Raw genomic sequence first — 15309 nt, 5'->3', positions numbered from 1 at the left:
CCACGTCTTCTCCCCTTCGCACGTCAACTTAATTTAAACATCAATATCACGAATCTCACAGACACAGGAAATCTTACTAATTGCAGCTCAGCTCAGCACACTAACCTACGTCACTAATCCAACAATTTCTTCCGAATGTACTTGACCAAGCTGAAATCTTGCACCATCGCCGAAGATTCCCCAGAAGATTCCTGCTCGCTCATGAAGGTGTAATACTTGGACCGCACGCTGGCATCCTCCGGACCCCAATCGAAGGTGGGACTCAGCGTGGCCTTGATGCGTTTCAGCCAATCCTGTTGATTGCTGTTCCTGAACCAGGCGTAGACGGCCCAAGCTGGGAGTTGTAGGACGGCTGCCGCGTACAGACACCAACCAAAAGCTACGGGGGAAACGAAATGAGTTTGAGGAATTGATGTTGAGTTGAGGGATTCGATGCTTACCGTTGTAGCCGGACGGCAGATCTTTGGGCACGTAGTTGATGATGCTGAAGAGAAGGATGATCAGCACGACCAGCGGAGTTATGATTCCCCAGCAGATCCTCCAGAAGAGTCCGGTTTTGACCCCCAGCATAAACTCGATGTCCTTGCAGACGCGGTTGACACCATAGATCCAAGCGAACGTAACCAGTTCGAACACGGCCAAGGTTAGCGTGACGAAGGTCGCCCCGTAGTAGTCCATAAGATCCAGGATGAACAGTCCTCCCGGAGTGACGTATACCAAGCCAACGCAGAATCCTACCGCGGACACCACCAGAACGACCTTCCAGCGCTTCCAGTGAGGGTTATGATCGTGGATGGCAGTGATCACCGAGGTCACGATCCCAATCAGGGTCCCGATTCCCAGCAGGAACAGCATAAAGAAGAACAGAACGGAAAACAGCTGCGGAACCCAGTCGAACTTGGCGATCGCATCCGGATACGTCTCGAACGTCAACCCGGGACCACTCTTGACCACCTTCGTAATGTCCGCTTCGCCGGTGACGTGCGCCAGGTTACCGATCACCCCGAACACGATGCAGCCGGCGATCATCGAAGTGAAAGTGTCCAGCCAGGTGATGATCACGGCGTGGCTGCGGAAGAAAGAATGAGGTTAGGTTTGATGGTTGTACGGTAAACAGCACCAGACTTACCGGTAGATGTTGTTGTGGAAGTCGTTGAAGGACGAGTACACGATCAGTCCGCCGAAGCAGATCGTCAGCGAGAAGAAGCACTGCGTGACGGCCTCGTACCACACCTGGACGGTGAGCAGTTTGTCCCACTGCGGGGTGAAGAAGTACTTGATGCCGTTCCATGCGCCCGGCAGGGTTACCGATCGGATCAGCAGGATGAAGATGATGATGTACGGGAAGATGGCGAGGAAGTAGGAAAACTTGCCGGAGCTTTTAATGCCTAAGAAATATGAAATGTGAGTTTGATGTAGGCTTGTTAGAGAAAGATCGACAAACCTCGGATCAGGATAGCGGTTATGCAAGTCCACGCAACAACTAAACACAGAACAAGCTTCCAATCGGGAGTTCCGATGCCGTCATCCAGTGAAGCTGCCTTCTTAAGCACTGTATTTCTACAAGTAACAAAAACGATCAGTAACCATCACTTCCAAGTGATTCTAAAAAGTACCTGAAGTACAACTCCGCTGAAGACTGCACCTTGCTGAAATTCCCCATGCTAATATTCCCAACCAAGTTGGAGTCCACACAATTCACCCAACTGGGGTCGCACGTACTCCATGGCAGCTCCACGCTGAAAGACGCCACCAGATACCGGAAGGTAATCGCCAGAATCGCTGCGTAATACGTAATCACCGTGAAGATCGCGATCGTTTGACCGACTCCGATCCCGCGCATCGCCGGGGCAAGATCGTACACCTTCACGCAACCCCGGTTGGAGAACTGCCCGAGGACCATCTCCAGGTAGTACACCGGCCGTCCGATGATGAACAGCACGATCAGGTACGGTATCACGAACGCTCCGCCGCCGTTGTTGAAGGCCGTGTACGGGAAGCGCCACACGTTGCCGAACCCGACGGACAGGGCCACGCAGGACAGCAGGAATTCGATGTTTTTGCCCCATTTTTCGCGAACTGGGGAGGCTGGCGGTGGTGCGGACACGTTGATGACGGTGCCGTTCTGTTGAAGAAGAATGCGGTTAGTGCTTGACTGAATCTTCGAGTATAATACAGCATGACATGGAATCCGGTAGATCAAGGCTACGACCTCATTATGGTTCAGTACAAAACATGGCTTGCAAATCGCACTAATTGCTAGAAGCTTCCATCAGCTGATCGCTATGCCAAGTGTGGGAACCACACCGTTGGACACTTGGGGAACGTGGGGTCAACTAAGCATCACTTGGGAAACGTGGGGTCAACTTAGCATCACTTGGTATTTAAGACAGTTCACACTTTCTAAAATTCAAAATTCCACTTTCAGTAGTTCAGTGAACGATTCTTGAAGCATCAAGTTTACCCCCAAGCCCATAACAAACGACCTGCAGATTGCATAACTCGGTCGGTAATGCTTCACTGGCTAGACAAGCTGACACCGCCGACGGCTGATCTGTTGCAGCAGACTTCAAATACCAACACTGAGACTAGACTCAATACAAGGTATGCTCTGGGGTCAACATCCAACAACTTTTCTTGCAAATGTGCCATTTTTTCAGAATCTCCCAACACCCCAAGTTGGGAATTCCCAGCCCAAGTCGTTCAACGATTGGCGAATTACCCCAACGAGAAACGAGTTTCACGTGCGCGGGAAATCCCTTCACCGAACGGCCTACTGCGCTTAACACGTTGTTGTTGGTTCAACATATCAAGCATTACTCATCGCGCAGCGCCGCCGTTTGTTTTGGTTCGGGAAAGGCCACACTTATTTGAGTTTGATGGGGGGAGGGATTGGGTGGAGGAACGCCACGATTTATACTGTGGATCTTGCAGAGCAATTCAAGCATTTAATGGTGGAGATAAGTACAATTCATTTTATTTTGATGAGATTTTTGGCCATTTTTAAGAACTGTAACATTGATTTAAGAAACAACCCAGTCAATTTGTAGTCAAATATAAAATACCATTGCTTACAACTGTTTCCTGAATCTGCAACCCGCATCGATATTTCTGATTGCGTTGCACTAGAATCTGGTTCAAACTGGGATTGCAAAAGACGACACTCGAGACATTTGCGGTTCTTCAATTGTCGGAACAATGAAGTGGCGCCGGATGATATAAGTACCCTCAGCATGGTTGTAAAGTTATTGGAACTACGCCGTAAAATGTAAGCTACATCACAACACATTTTCATTTTATTTTAGTTTAGTTTTTCATATGAAAAACATTCCCAGAATTTATTAATTTTAATCTTTGGCCATTTTCAAACTTTGTTTTAAATTTAAATATTCGTGGTTATTTAATCTCCACATTTTCACTGAAAAAAGAAAAAAGATTTAACTCACAAAGAACAATTGCTTCTTTATACTAATTTAATCAAATCTAACACAAACGCAGCCAGTCCGATGAAAGCATGCTGGAAAGTCTTGTGATTAGATGACGCCCCAAGCACTTTTCTTGTCAATATTAATAATTGCAGTACATCCGAGAACACCCGAAAATGAATTGCAAAAATTAAAGTGGCCAGCCCTACTGCGTTGTATTTTCCGCAGAGAGGATTCTGTGAACGGATCACATTTCACAGAATCTACAGGGAAGGAAGGATGCGTGGACATACCGTACCAAACGCTACGAATAAAAAACAATTGCTTCTTTATACCTACATAAACTGTAGGGGAACTATACCTTTTCTCAGCCTATATCTATTATCGGCCTATCAGCTCTTAGATCGTGAATTACAGCTTTCATAAAGTGTTTTTAACTGTTCCAAAGTAATAAATAGCTAAAATAAAAGTGAGCAAGCAACTCTCCATTGTTGATAAATCTGAAAATGTTGATTTAATAGCGGAAAACGTCAAAAGTGATGAGAATTGGTTGAATTGCTTAGAGTGATTAAAATGGGTATATTTCCCCTACTGGGAAACTTTTGGCTACAAAATATCTCCATGATTTTTTTTGACTTTTTGCAAACCGGTAGAAGGTACAAGTTATCTATCATTGATAGGCCTTCGAGAGAATCGTATTGATTATCAGCAATGTTGGAAGTCAAGTTTTTTAAGTAGTAAATCTTTCCCAGTTCCTGAGGGGAACACTCTTGAAGAGTATTTAATTTTGGCAAAAAACGTAGCTCAACTTTAAGCAGCGGTTTTGATTTTGTAACGTGATTTTTCAGCTCCCGTCACGGCGTCCCCAACAAAACGCTTCAAACAGAATTAATTTGCATTGATATAAATCTAAGAAATTCCAAAAACTGTAAAAATAATTTTGTTATCCACATTTTATGTTTTCTTGTTCGAATCAAAAGACTATTTTTTTCAAAGATATGATACGATGCGATTTTATTTATTCGTAAGGGCTACTATACATTTTATTTAAAGTATTTGACTTTTTGTGCAGTACTGGTTGGAGTCGAGGAAAGGAGAGTGAAACATAAATAAATTTCAAGCCAAATTTTGAAAAGTTTTGAGCAATAATACCATATCAGTATTACAATTATGATTCTATCAAAAATTTGCAAAATATCAATGAATTTATGATAAAAAATAGGTTTAACGTCTTTTCCTGAACCGCGTAAGAATTTAATTTGCTTTGATTTTGAATAAAATAGGTAAAATGCCCAAATTCACATATTCTTCTCGGATGTTTCAGATTAAATTATAACGTCCAATTAAATAAAAAATCACCATGAAACTTAAACAAAAATGTTGGTCAGCCATTCGAATTCAAAATATTCCTGTTGATTTTCACTTCTAGTAAAGGCAAAAAAATGACAACAAGAGTATTAATCTATCAATCAACAATTAAATTGAATAACTATCCAACTTAAAGAAAGCTAGTATTTTCCCAATAATTTTCCCCCAAATTTTTCAAAAATACTATGGAACGAGAAACTATTTAAATTATTAAAAAAAACTATGTAGTACATCCATTCAAAAACATAGGAAGATTCACAATCCCGTTTATTGCTTCAGGGCCAAAATCAGTTGATTTGTTTGAAAAAAAAAACACTAGTGGAAACTGATGTGTTAATCAAAAATTGGGTGAACTGTACAGAAACAATTCTCTCTTGCAAAAACACATGAATTTCCCGTAGAACACAGCTTTTGAACTGCTAAATTTTGCTTGGATTTTTGATTCAAATCGATGAGAATCTATTTTATAGGTTTTTTTTTTATTTTATTCTATTTCCAGCAACAAAACATTTTTTTTTTCTTCGAAGCCCTTGTTGAGGTCACAAGTATAAGCAATTCATATTTTTTACAAAATGCTACATTTTTCTAGTTATGCTAGAGTAAAAATATTCAAAATATCAATAAATTTATGAAAACCAGATTTTTCATAAAATTTTACGTCATTCTTCGATCTGTTGTACCAAAGTTCCAAAATTGTAATAAGCGTCAAATATTCTTACATACTTCAACATCAAATCGAATTATTTGCATATTCTATTCAATAAAGTTTACAATCCATCACACAGGTTACAACAGTACATTTGCCTCGAAATAATAAGTTTTCAAATATAAATGTCTGTACTTTTCATCAAATTTTTCGAAAAATTATTTTGGTTTTTTTTTTTGCCGCGACTTAAGGCTGGTACAAATTTTATTTTTATTCCAAGTTTTTGTCACACCTCTTTTTCCTCCCCCCTCAAAGTCGGCCCGAAAAATCAGGGGGCAAAAAAAATGCAATGGAAATCTAAGTGCAATCAACTGAAATCAATTTTAATTGCATTCCCCTGCGTTTCGAATCATTTTAAGCATGTTTGGGTTAATTTAAAAAACTTTTGAATTTAGCTGAATTTTCGATGTATAAAGTTTTTTTCACACTATTTTTTTTCGGTGAGATCTTACATTTTTTTAAAGCTTTTGATTTCATCTCCATTGTACGGGTGTGGAATGCATTTTTCGATGGTTTTTTCATTAAAAAAGTTGATGTTCTGTTATGTAATTTCAATTATTATATTATTTTATATTTTATATTAAATTTTGGTTACGCTTTAAAAGACATCCAAACAAACTAAACTAGCTGATACCAATTGCATTTTACAACATTTGCTCATGAAACAACAACTCTATTGCTCTCATAAAATCCGGTCCAAATATTTGCACTCCCAGTCATAACCACTAACAAGCGTCTCTGAACTCACACCAAAAGATCACCAGCATTCTGTCCCAAAACCAAACACACCAACCACGTGCCAACCGCTCATTTCGGTTGGATGGAATTCGTCACTGTTCCGCAGACACTTCTTGCCTTCACTTCCCTGGTCCATGCACTAAACTGTACCGTAGGCAGACTGCACCATGCAAGCGTCGTCCGTCTTCCCACTCATCTGGGAAGGCCCCAAAAGCTGCCCCGATGAAATAATCCATCATACATAGACTAAGCCGCCACACCGTAGTCACACACTGTAGCGTTAAGTCGAAACGAAAATGAAAATATTTTCACGATCTCTTCCAACAACGCGTTCGCGCGTTGGGCTGCTGCTACTAATCCACACCACTAACGCTCCTTTTCAGCAACTTAAAACAAACCTGTTGAGCAGCCTGCGGCTGCACATCGTGACTCGCGGTGAACCCCAGAACCTTCACCGCTCTACCGTTGACATCATCCCCGATGTAGGCTTTGTTCTCCATGGTGCATCCGGTGATCAGCTTTCTGGGCGGGAATTTCCGCGCGGCCAAAATGGGGCTTTTCCGACCCGTAACCGACTCGAACCGTCGTCAACGGTATCGACTTTCTCGCGCGATCAACCAAGTGCTTTCGCGCCAACGTTTGAAGAAGAAGAAAATCCGAAATATTTACACCTTCGAAAAACCGAAAAGCTCGACCTGTCGAACCGACAGCTGGAATGGGACTGAACGATCTACCTGATGTTGGATCAGCGTCAACGCCACCCAACAGCACACAGTCAACTCGCGCAAAGTCGCAGATGTTCATGGGGCTTGAGCTTACGGTCGGCGTCGTATTACGACCTGCTGGAAGATCTCTCGTGCAGCATGGGTTGACCATCGGTGGTGAGGCTTTGTGGTAGCGAACTAGATCCGATGTTCGGTGGGCCTGACTGTCCAAATATCAACGCAAAATTTTCTGGCTGCGCCGTTTGTTTACCTACTGGGGTGATTAGGCAATTGTTGCACTATCAAATAATTTGAATTGAGTCATGCGCCAAAGAGCAGTTCGGCTTTGAACAACGTTTGTTACATTTTTGGTTGAATCTTTATACAGTCCAGACTCGATCATGCGTAAAGTCCTCGACAAATAAACTTCAAATATTCGAATCACAAAAAAAAAAGAATTATTGGCTTCCGTTGCACAGTGTTCCGAATGGCAAAATTAATTGGAATAAATTGACGTCCTAGCCAAATTTTGACCTACGTCCTAGCCAAATGGTGTCTTCGAAAGAGTTGATGTACTTAATAAGGACTATATTTTGAAGTTATTGACATACAGGGTGACGACTTTCCAGGGTGTCAACCAAAAACTAACTCTGTTGGATGACATTGTAGGGCTTTGGTGTCTTGGGTAAAGTTGTAGAGGAGAAAATTTTATGAAAGTTTGTCCAAGGCGCCAAATTTGTAGCTCTTAATCTACTCGAGATATACGCCATTTTTGCAAAAATGATCCAAAAAAGCACTTTTTTGATGATAACTCAGAATGTTAGCATTTTAGTGGCCTACTATGTTCTGAAGAGTTGTTTATGACATAAAATTACACATCTTTACCAAAGACAGCAAAATGCATTGAGCCTTTATTGAGGAGTTATAACCATTTTTAAGTGATTTTGAGCCTATTTTCAAGTTGCTGTGTTTTTAAAATGGCGCATTTTGGCGCAAAACCGAACAATGCACCTGAAAGTACACACTTTTAACTACATTTACTGAAAATATCTCCGTGTCTATCGGTGTCTATTTATAGATAACTCAATTTGGATTTGACAGTTTTTAATCAATTTATTTATAAATGTTATTAATCGAAATCATAATTAATACGAGGTGAAAATCGGTAAATTAAAGGGTAAATTGATCGATTTTTATGGAAAATACTTTGTCTATGAAAAATTAGGACAACCTTTCCAAAGTGACCAAACATAAAAGGAAATACTTAATTTTTAATACGAACAATTATTTAAAATTTTAACAAACTTTTTTTTTTGGCTAAACATGTTTTTATTCATAATTTTAGAATGTGTGTCATTATTTTAAGCATCAACAATGAATTTTCCTTTAAAATCGATTTATTTACCCTTCAATTTACCAATTATTACCTCGTTTTCAATAAGATTCCGCTTAAAAATTAAAAATAAGTTGATTAAAAACCGTCAAATTCAAATTGAGATATCTAAAAATAGACATTGTTCGGTTTTGAGCCAAAATGCACCATTTTGAAAACACAGCATCTTGAAAATAGGCTCAAAATCACTTGAAAATAGTTATATCTCCTCAATAAACGCTCAAAGCATTTTGCTGCCTTCGGCAAAGATGTGTAATTTTATGTCATAAACAACTCTTCAGAGCATAGTAGGCCACTGAAATGCTAACATTCTGAGTTATCATCAAAAAAGTGCTTTTTTGGACCATTTTTGCAAAAATGATGTAAATCTCAAGTAGATTAAGAGTTACAAATTTGGCGCCTTGGACAAACTTTCATGAAATTTTCTCCTCTACAACTTTGCCGAAGACACCAAAGCCCTACAACGTTATCCAACAAAGTTAGTTTTTGGTTGACACCCTGGAAGTTCGTCACCCTGTATGTCAATAACTTTAAAAGATAGCCCTTATTAAGTACAACAACTCTTCGCAAGACATCATATGGCTAGGACGTCAAATAAAGGAGTTATCAATTAATTCCACTTAATTTTACCATACTGTGCGTTGTCTTGTTTATGGTGCTTAAACTTAATTATAATTCTAATTAATTTTCTGTTTTTTGTTTTTTTGCTTTTTGTTTTTTGTTTTTTGTTTTTTGTTTTTTGTTTTTTGTTTTTTGTTTTTTGTTTTTTGTTTTTTGTTTTTTGTTTTTTGTTTTTTGTTTTTTGTTTTTTGTTTTTTGTTTTTTGTTTTTTTGTTTTTTGTTTTTTGTTTTTTGTTTTTTGTTTTTTTGTTTTTTGTTTTTTGTTTTTTTGTTTTTTGTTTTTTGTTTTTTGTTTTTTGTTTTTTGTTTTTTGTTTTTTGTTTTTTGTTTTTTGTTTTTTGTTTTTTGTTTTTTGTTTTTTGTTTTTTGTTTTTTGTTTTTTGTTTTTTGTTTTTTGTTTTTTGTTTTTTGTTTTTTGTTTTTTGTTTTTTGTTTTTTGTTTTTTGTTTTTTGTTTTTTTGTTTTTTGTTTTTTGTTTTTTGTTTTTTGTTTTTTGTTTTTTGTTTTTTGTTTTTTGTTTTTTGTTTTTTGTTTTTTGTTTTTTGTTTTTTGTTTTTTGTTTTTTTGTTTTTTGTTTTTTGTTTTTTGTTTTTTGTTTTTTGTTTTTTGTTTTTTGTTTTTTGTTTTTTGTTTTTTGTTTTTTGTTTTTTGTTTTTTGTTTTTTTGTTTTTTGTTTTTTGTTTTTTGTTTTTTGTTTTTTGTTTTTTGTTTTTTGTTTTTTGTTTTTTGTTTTTTGTTTTTTGTTTTTTGTTTTTTGTTTTTTGTTTTTTGTTTTTTGTTTTTTGTTTTTTGTTTTTTGTTTTTTGTTTTTGTTTTTTGTTTTTTGTTTTTTGTTTTTTGCTTTTTGTTTATTGTTTTTTGTTTTTTGTTTTTTGTTTTTTGTTTTTTGTTTTTTGTATTTTGTGTTTTGTTTTTTGTTTTTTGTTTAAATGATTCAAATGATTTAAAATATTGATTTTTGATACCTTTCAAATGCCCGTGTGGACCAATCGGACCGCGCACTGGACTAACAATCCAGAGGTCGCCGGTTCGAATCCCGCGGCGGGCGCTCTAAAATTCTTTGTGTAAATATGGGTATTCGGCGCCGTCGCTCCGTGCCATACTTTCATACACTTAGGAGCCCAGGGCGGCGAAGTCCTTGTAGATTAAAAGGAAGACACTAGTGGTTGGTACCAGCAATGGTGGCCGACAGCTATAAAGTCAACTTCGTTTTTTTTTTAAACTTTCAAATGCTATGACAAATCAATTAAGATCAATTGTACACTCAATTTTTAAGATCCATTATGTATTTTTTGAAATATTTGTTTGAATACTCTGTGCAAAAAATGGTCAAATCACCCCAGCAAATAGTACACCAAAGTGCAGCCTAACGGACCATAAAAAATTGCATTTCCACTTGCAAGTAGTGGCCGTCGAACGCTGCAGCAATGACGTCCGTGGACGCCGAATCCAACACCGACGCCGACGCCGCTTCACGCAAACGGGCGTGAATTTTATAGTATTTGGACGACGCCACCGCCGCCTTCATGTTTGTGTTTGTGAGTTTGTAGTGCCAATTAAGGGCCAATAGCAAGCGCTGTTTTTTTTTTGTGCGCTTGTATACGAGATCTAAGTGAATGTATTTTTTGAAAAATAGAAAAAAAATACGAAAAAAATTTAACCGACAACACAAACTGGTTTAGCCGGCGCGACACGACTCAGGTGTGTGCAGAACCTGCTGCCAAAGTGGGGGTTTCAGATCCGTTGACAGGCTGACGCTGATGACGGTGGCGACGAAATGTTTCGGAACTGATTTTGACCGGGAAGTAGGGGAGGTGCAAAAGCTTGTTTTTATTTAAATGTTTAATTTTCTTTGCAAATTCTAAATATAAATAATGCAAACAGTAATCAAACGTTTTAATAAAATTGTTCATCAAATCAAAAAAAAATCAGAGTTCCCCACTGTATTGTTTTTTTCGACTCAAAACCTGTTAGGACCATCATCGTATGTCACGCAACTGGGAAACCGGCTTCTAATAACAGTGTTTAGGATAAATCCTCAGATTATAACGCAAATCACGGTGTTGATCTACCGAGAACTAATGGCAATATCTGATAAAGGCAGATTTATTACTCAAAGAAACATATTGAATGTCAGTCTAGCATCTGGCCTTTATTTTTTGGGTCATTAATCAAAAAATTATTAGAAAACATAGATTCCAGCATAATTTTCAGCAGTTTTAATCAAAAAGTCTCACAGTAAAACAAATCATGATGATAATAAATCTGAGAGCATTGACAAATTGTGTGTCAGAATATATGTGAGCAAATCTCTAAAATTTCGCAAATCAACTTTTCATTGTATTTAGTCTTCGGCAAAATTGTAGGTTATAATTTGAACTCTTCAGAAAATAATATGTAGTTAAACGCTAGAAAAAAAACTTTTTTTCGATTTCGACATAATTTAACCCCCATCGATGTTTTTCATTTTTGGTTTGTTTTGAAAAGAAAAAAGTGCCAACTATTGAGTTATGATGTATGACGGACGTTTTGTTTTTTGACAAGTAATGATTTTTTTGAAAAATAATGTTTTTGAAAAGATACGAAATTGCACTTTAAAAAACCAAAATCATTTTGGGATGAAAAATTGAATTCTGAATCGAAAAGTACATTCATAAATTTTTTATGAGGGCATTGTTTTTGAGTTAAAACCATTTTAAGAAAGAGAACTCTCTCAGCTTTTTGAATTTTTGTTTTTCAAAGATGGACAAGGATAGACACTTTTTTAAATTTAAAAACATTGTTATATAGCAAAATTTAACTTAAAACTGGATACAACAAAAACTGTTTTTCACTTATTAAAAATATTTTTTTGTAAAAAACCTTTACTTTCAAAAAAAAAATCATAGTATTGACGAGCTCCTAAACATATTGTTGTATTCCAATTTGATTGACAACGAAAATATTGGTGTAACAATATATCTTAAATTGTTTTCAAATTGTCATGTTTTTATTGATTTTTGTAAGCCTTAAATTTTTTGGAAATTTGTTTAAAGACGGTGAATTAAAAACTCAAAAAAATAACTGGCATGTTTTGAAAAAGAAAAACTAAAGTTAAATTTTAGGAGAACAATTAAACTTGCAATCAAAAAAGCATTCGTGATATAATAGGATTGAGATAAAATAATTTCTTGATAGATAATTCCTATAAAATTTCATTTTTATTTCCTCCTTGTATTCTATTTCTGATGAAAAAAATAAATTAATTTCAAGCTTTAAAAATGCCATTTCTTAAATTTTTTATTTTGTTTTTAGATACTGAGATATGGTTTTGTACCGAATGAAAATTATTAAAACAGTCAATCGTTATCAAAAGAATATATTTTTTTAAATTGTCTGATTCAGTGAATTAAAGATCTTAATCAGCAATGTAATTTGATTATTTTGCAGAGCAAATTAAATTATTTTAAAAAATATTAGAGAATATTCAAGTCTTCAAAACATTAAAAATAATTGTATTCGAAAAATATAATATGGCTAATAATTTAGGTAAATTCTGAGAATCCAAAGTCAGAGTCGCGAAATTTGCAGAAGCCGTTGGTGGAGTTGCTTGAAAGGCACTCTTTGATTGAGTTTAAATGTGATTTTGGAAAAAAAAAATGCTCCGCTTAATCTTATTATTGCAAGATTCATAAAAAAAAAACATGCGACAACTAAATCTTCAGCAATCCATTGCTATTCTATAAAACCAGCCCGAACGCGCAGTGTTTACCCTTGTCAAATAGCAGATAAATACCATTAAGTGCTAGGAGACGTGACAGAAAGTAAGTTTTTTATGGCATGCAAAAGGCACTTTGATGAGCTCATTTATCTACCACAATGTCTGGAGGACTCCTCCGGCTTGTTGTGAGGGTCGTGATTTGAGGAATTCATGGTAGAAGAACATGTTGCTATGCGATAAATGTGAATAATTCCATTTTAACCCTCTACAACCTAACCCCGCCTTTAGTCGGGCTTCGATCTAAAAAATCGCCAAAAATCAATTTTCCAACCGATTTTGGATCTTTAGAAAGCATTGGAAAGAAGAACTCTTAAATTTTTAGAAAATTTATGGGTTGGAAGTTTTACTTGTTTTATATGTGTTTTCAAAAATGCCATTTTTTTTACGGGTCAACTTTGGCTGTGTTTTTTACTAACATTTCCTATATTTTCAGTAAAAAGAAGTATGCAGAAATTTTTGTAGTGTCCCAGACTATGCCTCTACGCATTTTTTTGCAATTTAAATAATCATGGTGCCATTCTATAGCAGAAAACGTGAAAAACATGCATAAAATTGAAAAAGTGACTGTAAAAATATGAAAAAATTAGATAGGCAAAATGTAATTATATTAGGTGGTAGAATAGGCCAAATACTACCAAAATCAAACATAAACTGAACAAGATAAATGCAAATTAAAATACTAAAAATAAAACAAGAAAAACATAAAACAAGAGAAGTAAAGTTTTTCGTAGAACAAAAGTTGCTCAAAATGACCTCCTGAACACGGGAAAAATGAATATTTTCGAAAAAAAAATTTGGGCCGTAGAGGGTTGAGTAATTCTTTTAAAACAAATTTGAATATTCCAATGCTTTCTAGCAAGACAGTTTAGATTTTTACTAGGTACTTTGAAACATAACCGACCACTTGTCACACAATCGGCAATCGAAAGTTACGAGTACTAGGAAATGAAACAACTTAGCATACTCAGCCTAGCTAGACATTGAGTAACAATTATTGTTGTAGAGAGTGGTCACGTGTCAGTTTGGAACGATGTCTAAATCATGGTCTGAACTGTAAAACATTTCTTATGTGATAAAATATTAAAATTTTGTATTTAAAAATTGTACTTTAATAAATATTCAACATCGCCTTATCAAAATCGGAAATATAGAATTTTTCATTGATTTCTCATGAATGAACGTAAACGTAAGCGTGCTGCACAATCTGATTGGCGGAACGTTTGAGCGATTCATTGATTACTGCGGAATGTTTCACCCTCAAGTTGATTAAGCAATCAATCGACCATTAAAGCTTCAAACGCTTTTAGATAGCATCATAGATTACTTTGAAGCATTTCTTGTGTTTGATTAGTGCAATCATTTGAATAAAAAATCTCGAATATAATAAAAAATAAAAATCTGTTAAAACGCCTGCAGGTATGCAAACCGTACTATTTAGTTTTAATACATGCCGAAGAACTTACCTAGATATTTTACGAACAGTCGTATTCTAGTTATGAGTCGCTATTTTTTTTTAATACATTGTTTTGCCTTCCTCACTGAGGTAAGGCTATAATCCTGCTCTAAAATTGAACTTTTTATTTAAAGCTCGAAAACCCACCTTGATGTATACATATCGACTCAGAATCGAAAACTGAACAAATGTGTGTGTGTATGTGTGTGTGTATGTGTGTGGGTATGTGTGTGTGTATGTGTGTGTGTATGTGACCAATAATGTCACTCAGTTTTCTCAGCACTGGCTGAACCGATTTTGACCAAACCAGTCGCATTCGACTTGGTTTAAGGTCCCATACGGTGCTATTGAATTGTTTGAAGTTTCGATAAGTAGTTCAAAAGTTATGCATAAAAATGTGTTTTCGCATATTTTCGGAAGATGAATAAATGGCAGTAAACTGTACCAAACATCATCATTTTATACATCGTTAGTTAGGTAATTGAAAGACCTTTCCAACGAGTTCACAACATTGAAGATCTGGCAACCCTGTCTCGAGTTACGACCACTTAAGTGATATTTATGTACTTTTTGTAGCCGGATCTCACTTAAATGTATGTAAACAATGTCCGGATCCGTCATCCGACCCATCATTGGTTAGGTAATCGAAAGACCTTTCCAACGAGTCTAAAAAATTTAAGATCTGGCAACCCTGTCTCGAGTTCTGACCACTTAAGTGATATTTATGTACTTTTTTGTAGCAGGATCTCACTTAAATGTATGTAAACAATGTCCGGATCCATCATCCGACCCATCGTTGGTTAGGTAATCGAAAAACCTTTCCAACGAGTCCAAAACATTGAAGATCTGGCAACCCTGTACCACTTATGAGCCCTTGAGTGATATGTGTGTTTTTTTGGACCAAATTTGTGTCCAAACCCATCATATCACATATCACCCTTTGTTGGAAAAGAGTGAGGAAGGCACCAACCACATAGGTGGATTAAGTTAGTTTTTTTCAGTACTTTTAGTATTTTTAATCTACAAATTTTTTGAGGTATCATTCTTATAAGTTTTTGACTTATTCTACAGAAACTAATAATAATCATTAACTTTTTTGTGTTTTCCATAACTTGAAAATACAGCTGTCAGATATTTTGCT

The 15309-nt window shown here is 36.3% G+C and overlaps 1 protein-coding gene across 1 annotated transcript; it reads right to left on the bottom strand.

The window, feature by feature from the left end:
* Positions 1 to 6959, bottom strand: LOC120431935 (sodium-dependent nutrient amino acid transporter 1-like). The gene is made up of 6 exons (XM_039597074.2): positions 6636 to 6959; positions 1617 to 2125; positions 1445 to 1560; positions 1130 to 1388; positions 441 to 1069; positions 1 to 379 (listed from the first exon to the last, which is right to left on the bottom strand). The coding sequence occupies exons 1-6, from the start codon at positions 6735 to 6737 to the stop codon at positions 114 to 116; spliced, it is 1881 nt and encodes a 626-aa protein (XP_039453008.1). The 5' UTR covers positions 6738 to 6959; the 3' UTR covers positions 1 to 113.
* Positions 6960 to 15309: the final 8350 nt, after the last annotated feature.

Source organism: Culex pipiens, chromosome 2 (genome assembly GCF_016801865.2).
Source record: "Culex pipiens pallens isolate TS chromosome 2, TS_CPP_V2, whole genome shotgun sequence".
In the NCBI taxonomy this organism is placed as follows: Eukaryota; Metazoa; Arthropoda; class Insecta; order Diptera; family Culicidae; genus Culex; species Culex pipiens.
Note: the sequence above shows the minus strand (reverse complement) of the source record. Positions and strands in the feature narration are given on the sequence as shown.